The sequence below is a fragment of the Poecilia reticulata genome, chromosome 12 (assembly GCF_904066995.2).
Source record: "Poecilia reticulata chromosome 12, P_reticulata-male-v2, whole genome shotgun sequence".
Lineage (NCBI taxonomy): Eukaryota > Metazoa > Chordata > Actinopteri > Cyprinodontiformes > Poeciliidae > Poecilia > Poecilia reticulata.
In genome coordinates, this window is record NC_088841.1 from 6,327,820 (window position 1) to 6,341,428 (window position 13,609).

At 37.4% G+C, this 13,609-nt stretch overlaps 1 protein-coding gene across 15 annotated transcripts in view; it reads right to left on the reverse strand.

The window, feature by feature from the left end:
• The window catches only part of mast4 (microtubule associated serine/threonine kinase family member 4), a 95,845-nt gene that overhangs the window by 16,531 nt on the left and 65,705 nt on the right, over window positions 1–13,609 (reverse strand). For 8 of the 15 annotated variants that reach the window (XM_081613100.1, XM_081613099.1, XM_081613104.1 and 5 more), the window contains 14 exons: window positions 11,861–11,949; window positions 9,073–9,142; window positions 8,860–8,880; window positions 8,382–8,460; window positions 5,885–6,039; window positions 5,723–5,798; window positions 5,426–5,635; window positions 4,504–4,605; window positions 3,515–3,647; window positions 2,462–2,708; window positions 2,125–2,333; window positions 1,886–2,024; window positions 1,150–1,282; window positions 886–1,051 (listed from right to left, as the gene is read on the reverse strand). In XM_081613100.1, the coding sequence (XP_081469226.1) occupies window positions 886–1,051; window positions 1,150–1,282; window positions 1,886–2,024; window positions 2,125–2,333; window positions 2,462–2,708; window positions 3,515–3,647; window positions 4,504–4,605; window positions 5,426–5,635; window positions 5,723–5,798; window positions 5,885–6,039; window positions 8,382–8,460; window positions 8,860–8,880; window positions 9,073–9,142; window positions 11,861–11,949 (1,829 nt within the window). The remainder of the gene's footprint in view (window positions 1–885; window positions 1,052–1,149; window positions 1,283–1,885; window positions 2,025–2,124; window positions 2,334–2,461; window positions 2,709–3,514; window positions 3,648–4,503; window positions 4,606–5,425; window positions 5,636–5,722; window positions 5,799–5,884; window positions 6,040–8,381; window positions 8,461–8,859; window positions 8,881–9,072; window positions 9,143–11,860; window positions 11,950–13,609) is intronic. The other 7 variants (XM_008423467.3, XM_008423465.3, XM_008423470.3 and 4 more) reach the window with 4 other exon arrangements.

Here is a 13,609-nt window from a genome sequence, read left to right on the forward strand (position 1 = left end):
GAGTGAAGCTTTCAGCAGATAAAAGGGAGGCTGAACGGCAAAGTTGCAGTTTCATCACTTTGAGCCTTCAACATCTGTCAGGGAAGATTATGGATTTGGAAATGTTTGCTGCCTTTGGCAAAACTCAAAATTATGCTGAACAGAGAATAAGCACAGTGATCTAATCATGCCAGCTTACTGATACAAGACGCTAAGGACTTCAGGGACATTTATTTCTTTCAAAATATTAGTAAAACCCTGTTTTAAAGGGAAGACTTAAGCATTATTCACTGCTTTAAAGGTAAGAAAAATTGTTTGAATTTTGTTCAATTAAGATCTGTACTGGTAGACAGAGATATACAAAAACAGGGAATAATAAAAGAAATCAACATACCAAAACTTAATTTATCAAATTTGTTTACATTCCAGATTGCAAAAAAATAAAAATCTTAAAATTGTACAAGGAGATGATTTATAAGACAAAATCAACAAAACACAAGGCACGGATAATTTTTTTCTACTTTCAGTTACATTATATTGTCTAAAATGGAAAAGGATTTCCTCAACAATCAAATGTAATGGTAGATTAAAAAAAATTAATTAATCAACCGAACTTAATTACTGACAGCATTATTAAGGACTGAGGATAAATTTGTGTGAAAAAGAAAACATTGGAATAAACACAATTGTATTTCTTGAAACATTTTCTTAAACTTTGACCCCAAAACCTGCTCCCGTCTGCTGTCCAGGCTTTTATTTTGAATCTTTTACAGAAATCCTTGTTTGAACAGACTTAAATCAAATAGCTGACTAACCTCATCACCGTGCATTTCAACTTTACAGATGCCTGGTAATCAAAATGAATTAAATATTAAACAGAAAAAAAGACACTTTGGTAACACTGACCGCTTATGACCTGTCCAAACAGATCCTCTGGTGTGTCTCCAAAAAACGGCACGCAGCCTACAAGGAACTCGTAGAGGATGATGCCCATGGCCCACCAGTCCACCGGCTTCCCGTAGCCTTGCCTCAGGATGACTTCTGGAGCGATGTACTCCGGTGTTCCACATACCTGCAAACAACAAGCCGCACAAAGAAATCCACACCTCAACGATCTGTGCAACGATACGTGATCGAACCGGAGAGGAAAGAGAGTTAAGAGACATTCACCTGCTTGTCTGAGAACTCCCTGGCATCTTTCTCTATGTGTCCCTCATACAGGTTGGTGGTCATGTTCATCAGCCCAACTTTAGAGAGGCCAAAGTCGGTCAGTTTGATGTGGCCCATCGACGTCACCAGCAGACTGAGAGAATGTGAAGGCAGATAGAAAAAAATATGTAATTAAAACTAGAAAGCGAGGATTGATATGTCTAACTAGAAGTTGAATGAGTTATAAATTGTACATCTTTAAGCGTGTGAGAGTTATAATAACATTTCTGGTTAATTGAGTTAAATCAATACATAAATAGTGCATGCAAAACTTTTCGTACATCTTGAACTTTTTCAGATTTTGCAATGATGAAACAAAAACATACATGTAGTTGTTTGGCATTTAATTTGATAGACCAACATAAAGTATGATGTTGTTATGAAATAGAAGGAAAATGTTGGCAGCATCATGCTTTGGGAATGCTTTTCTGCAGCAGGGATTGGATGAGACGATAAATGGAGACAAAATTAGGTCAGTCATGGGAAAAAAGCTTTTAGAGCCAAAATTATTTCTGTGGCCCTCCTGACATTGTCTGGTCACAAAACTATCCAACTGTTTAAAGTGTGAAACAGAAAGTGAGAAAACAGTAAGGAGTTTTTTTCCAAACAGTTCAAATGAACTGCACAAGCAGGCGATATTTGTGTTCATCAATATCGGCTTCAGTTCCATCTCTGGCTTAATACATCAAGTTCTCACTTGTCAGGTTTCAGATCCCTGTGAACGATGCCGTAGTTGTGAAGATATTCCAGAGCAAGAACGGTTTCTGCAAAATACATCCTGGCCATATCCACCGGCAGGGGACCCATGTTTTTCAACAGGGTGGCGCAATCTCCTCCTGAAAGGGGAAAAATAATAATAATAATAATAATAAAATAAATGAATATAAACATGCAATAGAAGAAAAACAGAAGGCTTTGTACTCGGCTGCAGCTGACCTTCGACATACTCCATCACCATGCACAGGTGCCGCCGCGTCTCAAAGGAGCAGTACATGGAGACAACAAAGGGATTCTCAGCAAAGGTGAGGATGTCTCTCTCCACAAAGGCCTGCTGTATCTGATTCCGCAACATCAGATTCTGCTTGTTGATTTTTTTCATGGCGAACCTCTGCTTAGTTTCCTTGTGCCGAACTAAATAAACAGCTCTGTGGAGTAAAACGGTGCAACAGTAAGGAGCAGAAATAGCTTTCAAAATGGTTCATTTTCAGTTGATGAGAAATTAAAGAAAAAAAATAAGAATTTCCTGTAACCTATTAGTTTTATATTTTCTTACCCATAAGCACCGTTGCTGATGAGTTTTATCATCTCAAAGTCCAATTCGCAGGGTTTCCGTCGGGAACGCAAGACGGTGCTGAGACTCTGAGACTGAGGACAAGAAGGTAAAGAAAAAATAGTAAAAAAAAAATCTACACTATGAATAGCTAAAAAATATAAAGTATTATATTTCTTAAAACGTACAGAGTCGTCTGTTTCTGGAGTTTCTGCAATGCCGCTGTCACTACTGGTCAGCTGTGCAATTTCTATGAAGAATAAAATGCTGAATTAATACAAAAGTAGTAGAAAAACACTAAAAGTTGAATTCAGGCAGCTATTTAAAGTTAAGAATACATGCAAGTGTATGTAAGGCACTTAAGAAAAACTTAAATGCCAAGAAATCAGCACATTTAAAACACAAATAAAATCCAAACTTAAGAGTTTATTGGCTAATTAGCTTTGAGCTGCTGACTCCAAGATAACCGCAATTTAAAATAAATGGAGCAGAAATCAGATCTGGCAACACAAACCCACGTCTGACGGCCATTTTGAAAATCACCACTCTGGAACAAATGCCGGTTAGATACTGTCGTGTGTGTTTTCGTTTTGTTTGCGTGCAACAATGTGAACCGCCATGTGAGCTCTCCAGAGAGCCGGTAAACACATTTCCACTGCTATTTAACATCTGTCCCTCCCAAGAGTTCACTATAAGCACCTGAGGTGGCGTCTGAACCAAACACAGGAGACGCTCGGCAGGGTAAAGTAGTCTGGCTGATGTGCCAGCTTGTGAGGCTCTATGGGGAGGCCATTCTTTTCTAATTAGTCATAATGAATGCTGTTGGTTACTGAATATGCAGAGACAGAAGGCCATTAGGCAAATGGTCTGTTTGGTTTTCGTGTACTTCAAGAACAAAATAAGTCTTCAATTGATTTATTCATTTAGAGCCATAATTCAGCAGGAATAACAATCCTACAGAATAAGAACAACACACATTTCATATTTAACAGCTCTAATGGGTCTTTTTGTATTAGATTATGGTAGCCCTGATGATGATGATGAAACATCCGGTACCCTCTAGAGGATCTCGTGTGAGTCCCAGCTGGCTGATGATGTAACGAGGGATGTCCGTTTTGATGCCTTGGCCTTCTTTAGCGTGTCCTTCAGCTGCTTCCAGAAGGTGGTAAAACTCCTCTGGGTCAAATTCCTGGAAACACAGAGACCCAACTTCAGTGTAAAGTCTATAGAGTACGCCGGGGAGCTGGAAGGATACATTATGCAACTTTCTTGTTTTGCTATTTATTAAAATATTCAACAATAATTAAGTATTTCATCATTAAAAAAAACAACCTTAAATTATGCTAGTGCCTCAAAGACGAGGCTAAAAAATATAAGGTGTGAACATGAAGCGAAGTTAGAGTCATTCAGTGTATTGAACAGCTTGGATTTCAAATGCATTATTTATCTTTTGCACTTTTAAAAACAGGAGAGATGCCTCTAAAAATACTGAGCTGGATGGTTTCATCTAACAGCTGTTCTCTTTATTAAGATTAATATACCTTCATCTTACTTAAATAACATGTTCTTTTGTCTTTCCCATTTTGAAAAGTGGTAAAGATGAACAGGTTTTTAAGTCTTATCAGATTCATTCTCAAAAAACAAACCAAAAAAAACAGGAAGTCAGGGACGACCTATTAAAAGTTCCTCGACACATTGATGACATAAAAAAAGTAAAATATACATTTAAAATTAGCTTAATTTATAGACGGTTTAGTTAAAACAATTGTTTGTACTGAGTCTTTACTTCTTGCCTCCTTCTTCTACCACTAATAAAATAAAGGTTTTAAGCAGGAGATTAGGCTACTGCAGTAATAGCAAAAAGTTATTTACACAGCTTTACACACAAGGAGTCTCTAATTGAGGAAGGTGCTGCATGCTGCTCCTAGTTTTCTATAAAAAACAATAGCATTTCAATTTTTGTTTGAAAAATGTTAATGTAAGACAGATACTAAGAAAAATGCTGAAGCCTGGGGAAGTTTTTGTATCAGAAGTTGTTTACGTACCAGACATTCCAGCAGCCGAGCAGGCCGAGCTATCACAATGAGGATCTTCTTTGCCAGCTCTCTGATGAAGTCAACCTCCTCACTTTCTGACCTCTCTGTGGACTGCAGAGCAACCAACAGGATAAGAAACCGTCACACGCATATGCTACACATCACATAAATCAGAGACGGTTTGGTAAAACTCTGTAGAACATGAAGAGATGCTCTTCAAGTATATACTTTGTCCTTTTTTATTTAGCTGTAACTTTACTGTCAAAGTAAAGTTACAAAACAAGAACTAAATTCTTCAGGAGTAAAATGAAAAATTAAGGGTGCAAAAATTTACATTTTGGGGATCAAAATTGCAACATTCGTTACATTTTCAGCTGGTGCGTTTTCACACTGCACTGTCAAATGAAAGCAAACGTTTTAAAAAAACCTGTTCCCCTCCTCGCCTGTGGTGACGTTGCACCAAGAACCACTGAAGAAGACACTGAGCGCAACTTCCTCCTTCAGGAAAGGTAAACAAAAGTGGAAAGGCGTCAAATTTTAGCAGCAATAGGTTTTCTCTTTTGTCTTTGATAAAACATCATGAGCCATTTCTCCCACTAGCGGGTTTGTATTGGTGGTATTACTCAGAATGCCCTACTCTATAGTCTGTGCCCTGCTTTTGGACCAGTCTCCATATAAGTTGTTCATTTATATGGACTCAAATTGCCCCAGAGTTCACTTCAACTGAACCTAGACCTAGGTTTTAAGGCAGACCAGGATTTGCTCTTTTGGTCTGCATCAGGGTTCAGTTGCACTCTCACACCTCTCCAAGCGAACCAGACTTTGTAGTCAAACTCACTAGAGTTTGATAAAACCTGCCTCAACAGGGATGGAGTGAATGCATCCTAATAGAGTTTTCTGAAAACTTCACATTTTTTAAAAAGCACCCTACCTCTTGAACGAGTTTCTCCAGTTTGTCAGTGAGTTCGCAGAAGTAGCTGGACGTGATGAGGCCGAGCCGGCTCTTTTCCAGACAGTCCCGTGCCAGTTCAATTATCTGGTGGTGGGCGAAGCCAAGCACGCCATCTGCCAGAGGGAGGACGCTCTCCGGGGAGTTGCTGCGGATGATTTCCTGAATCTTCTCCTCCATCTGAGCAGTGGCCTGTAAAGTGAGGAGGTTGCGGAGCATCTTTCAGTTGAAGTGGAAGATCTTCAGCTGAGAGCGCGGCTACCGGCGGGGGGCACTCACCTTAGGAAACCGCTCCTTGTAGACGTGGTTCATCATGATGATCTCATGGTCGTAACAGGATGGAGATCTTCCAGGGCTGAAAACGCGTCACGCGGTTATTGTAGGGCGGGTTTTCAGTGCAGACTATGAAAGGTTTCGGTGGTGTAAAGATGATTCGGGTACCTGAGACTGCGTGAGCGGGGTCGCATGGCGGTCGCTCTGCGGCATTCGTCCCCGGAGATGCTCTCGGTGCAGAAGTGCTTGGAGAGGAGGTACAGTTCATCGGGCGTAGGCTGGAAGGGCAGCTGGTGCAGCTTCTCCTGTGATGAACAGGATGACTGAAAATGAAACAAATATATATTCAACATGAAAAGGAAAAGAAAAAAAATAAGGAGATGGTGTTTTTTCCCTTGTAATAATGATGAAAAATACTGAACTGCTGTGTTTGTAACTAATCTGGCTTTAAAAATAAAATTTAAAAGCCAGTTTTAATAGTTTTCTAAGGTCTATATTGTAAATATTACTGCCTCTTTGGGAGGCTAACAGGCTTCAAACAATAATAAATTACCTTAATTTGACTATTATTGAAAACAACTTCGACCTTTTTTGAATTTTAAAGAAGTTTTGAGTTTGATACTGTTCTCAACCATGGAGCCCTTAGAAAGTGGAAAATGAGCAAATTTCTCAAAAATTACCTAGAAATTAGTATTATAGACTATCAAGAAAACCAACCATCATTTTTCAAAGAAAGTGTTTAACTTTTTCTTTAAAAAAAAAAACCCAGGTAGATTCAAGTTCAAAAACTATTTAAAAAAAGCCAGGTAATATTGCAAAATTAGAATTGCAAAAATCCAGAATGATTTTGCAATTCGTTTAGGGACAGGAAAAAAACACACAATTATCGCAAGCTTCAAAACACACATTTACACTTTTATAAAAAAAAAATTTGTGAATATGATTGAGCTGTTTCATTTAGAACATACAAACCCGCAACTCTTCCTGTAAGATGTTGACACCTGCTGGCTGACTTATTCACGGTTTATGTTAATAAAGCCAACATTAAAAACATTTATGCAGTGCTTTAATTATTAATGTGATGTTTGACATTCCAGCTGGTTTCCATTGTTCTAGTGCTTAGAGTGAATCAATGGGTATTTAAAGTAGATTATGTTAACTGTTAATATTTCATTTAATTGATTAGAGAAACAAAATGTTTCGTCTTCAGGCACAATTTATTCTCAGCTGGATAAAAATCTGATCTAATGAAGAACTAGAACCAAAAGATCTTGGTATGATAGAGTAAATAGAAGGACGAGTTCTTCAATGAACCCAAGTGAATAGTTAAACAAAAAATTAATGAAAACAATAGAAATGAAATTAACTTTCACCATGGAAAGCAAAAAATAAATAAATAAAAGCACCATCTGGAAAATAATTAAATATATTCAACTTAAACCTTTCAGTTCAAGTGAATCATCTTTGATGCTGTAAGCGTATGTCAACGTGTGTTCACATATTTTAATATGCTTCCTAAAAGTGGTAGAAATGGTTAAAAAATATTATTTTAAAGAGTTAAAGTAAAGGATAGTGGAACTATTTTGAAGAAAAAAGAAAGTATTGATACCACATTTTGTTACATCAAGCTAGTTTATTATGATTTGACATAATGAGGTCTATCAGATACACAAATACAAAGTAATTATTTTGCTTTGTAAAGAGAACAATGAGAAACCAAGAACGGTTTTAAACGGTGACAGATGTTTACTGTGACATCCCCAAGCAACCAGTTATCATTAGAAGTCAAATGATTAGTAAATAAGAGTGGATTTCTAAATAAATACCTGTGCCCTGTGAAGGCCTTTTTAGGTTTGTTAAGAGAACATTAGTGACCAACATAAAGGCCGAGGAGCACAGATACGAGCAAACACAAATGGAAAACCTGTAAGAGTCGCTTCATGGTAACTATTAAGCCCATTCAACGAGCTACAGGCTCGATTGTGTTAATTTTACCCTAACATGCATTGCTGTAAACTATACACCTGAAGAGAGCTAGTGCAGGTGAACAAACTTTGTTTGCCCCAAATCGGACGGTGTTTATGTGCCTTGAATCCAATCAGCTCAGAGGCGAAGGAGGGTCGGACTAAAATGCAACCATTATTTCTAAAATGTAATGCTTGGATAGTAGTTTAAAAAAGGTAAACATGAGAATTAACACCTTTGTGAATTTGTCTGACGGAGGGGGTATAATTAGATTGGCTTGAGTTAAATGATGAAGAAGTAAAAACATAAATTGATGTTTGTTGGAACATAAACACTGGAGAAGTTGCTCCATTATCTCATTGCCACCTATGGCCGCTGTAGACCAAACATACAGTCTTTGTGCCTTTTCCAGACCTAAATCCAATCAAGAATCTGCGGCCAGTCTCTAAAACTGCTGTTCAATGATGCTCTTAATGTAATCTGACAGAGATTGAGTTAACCTAACCCTATGCGAAGAAGCATGGGCAGAAATTTTAAGTCTGATGTAAAAAGCTGATAGAAATCTAAAACACAAAAGTTGTTTCTACAAATTATTGACACATGAGGGCTTTAAAACTGAAAATCCACCAGTCAGTTTCATTTTTAGTTTATTGTTGTAAAGTGACAAAATGCGTGTGAATTACAGGCGGCTGATGCTTACAGAGACGGTGGAGCTGGGCGTGTTGGTTCCATATCCAGAGGACGGCAGGGAGGCCAGGGACCAGCGGCGGCCATCGGTCCTGTCGCAAAACAGCAACAAAAATGCTGAGGAGTGTCCCAACCGTTAACGCAGAAGAACTTTGACCTTTAACAGACAAACTTGACATGCTTGGGCTCAAACAAGATGCTCCCATGTTTGTAACCAAAACATGGAAAAACTTCTAAACCTTAACGGTCGACGAAGTTGGAGATGGATTTTAAAACAGATGCTTTTTTTTTTTTAAATGAAATCTACAAGTTAATTCGTAAATACAATTACAAAAACCAACAAGTAAATAAATGTAAAATTAAATGTAGATGGCTCAATGAGGAAAACTTCAGTGTTAAAGTGAGACTTATGAAGCAGGGAAGAACTCCAGACAAATGTGGGGTTAATGTTTTATTTTCCATTTAGAAGTGAAAGCCTAGCTTCAAGTTACCTGTCTGCTCTGTGGTAATGACTGTGAATTATAATAAAAAAAAATACAAAATTACATAACTCATGATGGATGCCATTTTTAAAAATATAAATTTGAAAAAAGTTGAATACTTTATACACAAGCTCGCACAGAAAACACTCATGAGTCTCAACGAAACAGCTACAAACCTGGATTAATTTTTGAAATATATAACCGTATCTTGGTTCGCTTTACCTTCGTGCAAAAGAAAAATGAGCAGAGGCACTGGGGGAGAAATTTCTTGGGCTGTCTTGTGGGCTTGTTCCTATTTGAACAGAAACACAGAAAGAGGAGATGAAACGACCTGCAGGCTGAAAACTTAAACACTGGATTCTTTTTTTTTTTCTCAATTAGAAACAAAACAGATCAGTAACAAAACCATAAAATAAATATAAATCAAGCAACAGTCAATTTACTTTTTCCATTTTCTAACCTGACATTTCCGGTGACAGTGACATTTTCAACACTAATTGAGATGGAGCATATATGTAAGAAAATGTTTATAATTTATATTCTGGAAGATAGTGATAATTACCAAATAGCCAGTGGGGTTCAGAAAAGTTGCTCATTTTTTATCTTTTAGAGCTTTTTATTTCCATCTGCTTTGGAACATGCTACATTTAGAAATCTTGGCAGACTTCTGGAAATCGATTTAATCTCGACTCTCCAGGGAAAACCCACGGCGTCTGCCGTTTTTAGTGATGCTAGCTGTAATAATCTCCATCATCGCTTTGCTTTAAAGTAACGAAACCCTGTTCAACAGCAGCTGCCCTGATACTTTGCAGTACTTCATTCCGTAGTGCACTCCGTTTCTGAGAGCTGGAAATGCGGCTACAGATCAAGGGAATGTAACACAATCACTGCTTGTTCTTCAAGTACTAAAAATCAACAAAAGCTCATCAAAGAAGGTTCATTGTTTTGCACATTTTCAGATTGCACCAGCACTTGGTTTGTAATAGCACCAGCCATCTATTCATGTGTCCTTTTGTGCTATTTTTCAAAGCTATTAACTGTGGGATTTACCAAAACTATTCTCCCAAGATCCCCCTTTCAGGGAAAATAGAATTATCTTCAATTTCTTGTGAAAGCACTGGGTAAACTCTAAAACAATTGCTTAACTGGTCTGATTTAATTTATTTTCTGAAAGATGGTGAACTGAATGATAAATGTGAACCCCAGAGACCTAAAAGTCTGATGACTGCTGCGATAGGATAAAAACAGTTCAAAACAAGCTCATGAAAGTGTTTTATTTCCTTGAAGAAAAAAAGCGGCACTAAATACAGATTTAAATAGAACATTATATGCACAAACATGAGTAGAAATAGAACAAAATGGTAGGATTTTGAACATGAATGTTATGATTAGGTAGATTATATGTATCCTCTCAGAGAGCAAGGGAGAGGGTTCTGAGCAGCGCATACACAGGCTTTGTAACAACATTTAGTCTACAGGACGGTTTGTACGCTGTGTGTGAAGCACAACTGGCATTTAATAAATATGTTGACGTACCCAACACTTATATTAAACTATGAGCAATATGTTCCATTTAAAAGCTAAACACCATTCAGGTAGTCTGCAATCATGGACCCTGACATTTACCTCATGTACCTTAAAGAAGAGGAAAACAAAACATAGAAACTCACAGACGCTCTGTGCATAACTTGCAGTTTTGATTACTGTTTTACCCTCCCTACCATGTTTCTCAATCAATTTTCTCAGTCAATTGTATTTTTGTCATCAAGCTTTAGCATACATCTTTGCATGGACAATTAGATATTTTTTCTATGCTGCAGATTGGTGAGTGAACAATAGTCTTTTGTCTTAGAAATCTAAGGTATTAAAGTCAAATAGTCAGGGCAGTAGAGGTGCATTTTCTCTGCCATGGATAAAGCTCTTCTTTTAGAAAAACTGGGTCAAGTTGCACCACAGCATTGTTTTATCAAAGATCAAATGTCATTTTTTCATCAGCTTTCATGAAGCTTAAATGTTGATGACTGAAGTGAACTAAAACAAGTTCCTCCCCCAATTCCCCTTTCAGATAGCTTTGCTATATAACAAAGTAGTAATATGAGTTGAGGTTGCCTTGCAACAACCTTCACATATTTAGAATTAATCAAATATATTACACAGGTTTGGCCACATACGGTAATTAGGTGACCAATTTTTTTCTGCTATAAAGAAGATTAACCTTTTTAAAACAGAACATATAATTTCTGAGGAATTCATGACTAGAAAAGCTTTTACATGGAAGATGGATCAGAGACGATTACATGCCTCAATATGAATGGCAGCCTAGAAAGCTTGCTCTTCTTACCTTTGATATAAATATTACGCCTCAGCCACAGCGTCACGTCATCCCAGAGCTGTGCGCATTCGTTAGTAAAAGCACTGGGGCTTTCAGAGCCGGAATCCATCTTAAAATCTGGGTTCTTTCATCGAGTCACGATGCAGACTAAACACTTGAAGCTGCAGCGCCGTGTTCACTAAGCAATGGCAGGAAATAAAACGCCCTGTGGTAAATGAGGTCTCCCTCCCTCTGGTCCTGTGCATTTCCTCCCTGCAGGCCGCTTCCTCACCCAAAAACAATCACACCGTTTTTGATTTGTTGCACCGTTAAATTCTCAGCCCCAGCGCTGGCTGACCTAACCAAAGTCTGACCAGAAAAAACGCCACAATGTAACCTGATGCTTCACGCCGTCAATCCTTTTTTCATCCCACAGCAGGATCACCCAGTGATAGTCGATGTGATTATTATATTTTCTTACTGCATATTCCTCTGCTAGTAATAACAAACAAGGCATTAAAGCTCCTGTGTCATCTGTACCTATACTTTTTGCAAAATAAAGAGCTGTACATTTTCAAAGTCCTTTTTGCAGGTTTTCCCTGTTGCAGTGCACTAATGGCCCCCTTTGTGTACAACCTGACAATGATGACAACAGGTTCTACATTAGGCGACACGAACATGTGATGAACATGAACTCACCTGTGAGAGAAGAGAGGGGAGAGTGGGGTCGCGGTAAACCCGACGACTGACCGCTTCCAATCAGGCTCTTTCTGTTGCTCGTGCGACAGCTGCAACAACCACAGAGACTCATTTTAAAGAAGGAAAACATACATTAGAAATAATATAAAAAGTTAAATCAAGGTAACAATCCAGCATCTTGTGGGAAACTGAATAAAAATTAATCAACTAATACTTATAAAAAGGTTTTGTGACACCTTGGACCTCAGTTTGAGTTTTACAGCTAATGAATCCAGAGTTCAAAATGTTCTGACCTCCATGTTTAAAAGTCCAGTATAATTTTTGATCAGTTGACTAAAACAGAAAAATCTGTTAAAAATGCCACAAATAAAATAATAAGATGTTGGATTAGCACTGGAATAACACAGTCTTATACCATTTTAATGCATTTTCTTTTTATATTAGGGAGCTAGTGTGTATCAGGGATCTACAGGGGGAAAAAAACCCCAAACATTTGCACTACTCTGAAATTTTGAAATTAATCTCAGAAATTTTCTAGGAAAAAAACTTTGGAAATTTCTTTGTTCGAAAAGTTGAACATTTTCTAGAAAAAAAAAACTGTAGATAAATATCAGATATTTGAGAATTTCTTTTTCCACTTATGGAAATTTTTCATAGCAAATTTTGGACTTTTCAAACTTAGAAATGTCCTTTTTATCTAGAAAATGTGGGATAATTTCTTGGCAGATATTAGCTCCTTTTTCTGTCCACAGTGGCATCAACACGCCTTCATAGAGATCATCCGATTTGGACTGAAGCACCACTAGTTGTTTGAACCAGTTAAGATGCTGATATTATCTCATAATGTTAGTTTAGCCAAATTGCCTCCATGCACTATGATTATTCACATAACTTATTTTGGGGTTTTTATTTATTTAGAAATAAGTTGTGTTTATCACGCTGCTAAAAAGTGGCTTGTTACTGCAACCTGTTGGGTCATTATTGTGTTACGATTGGTTCTTCGCAATGTCTTAGGATGCTTGACTCTTCATTACAAGCTGCAAAATGTCAGCACACTTTTCTGATTTATATTCGCAGATGGGATGTGAATATAGTCAATGAGGCAGCCTGTTCTGGCTCATTGGTTAACTTTTATTTACTTAGACTTCTGCCAGCCTCTATCTGTACTGCAATTGCACTGAGAAATGTTGACTCTTGTACTTTTTGCATGCTTCTTTCTTTTACTTTTGCTCAAACTGAATTGGAGAAGAAGGAATTGTTCAACCTTTTCCCTTATCCTTGAAGTAGCTACAGCTACAGTGGTTTTACCTCCAAAATAAAAGTTCCTGAGGTTAAATCAATAATGCGCATAGCTCGATGAAAGCGTTAACTTTTTCATGTTACATTTTTGTTGCTGCCTATTGCCGAAGCCTAGCTTAAAACAGAGGATTTAGATCTCAATAGGATTTTATCCTGGGTAAATAATTAAAAAGTATACAATTATAAAAAAAAAAGAATAAAAGTGTGGGAGGCTCAAACAAATAAATAAGCAGATGATGGAAGTGATGGAAAAGCAAACTGGTTCATTTACAGAACCAGTTCAGAACTGGCTCTTGCTGCAACCTGGTGGAAAATCCCTACTTATGATCAAATCTACTAAAACATTTTAAAGACTGGATTAACTGTTGATATTTGGAAAGATCCTTTCAAAATAAAGCTTTGTGTTTTATAATAAAACCGTAAGCTTAATTTCAGGAATATTATCCAATT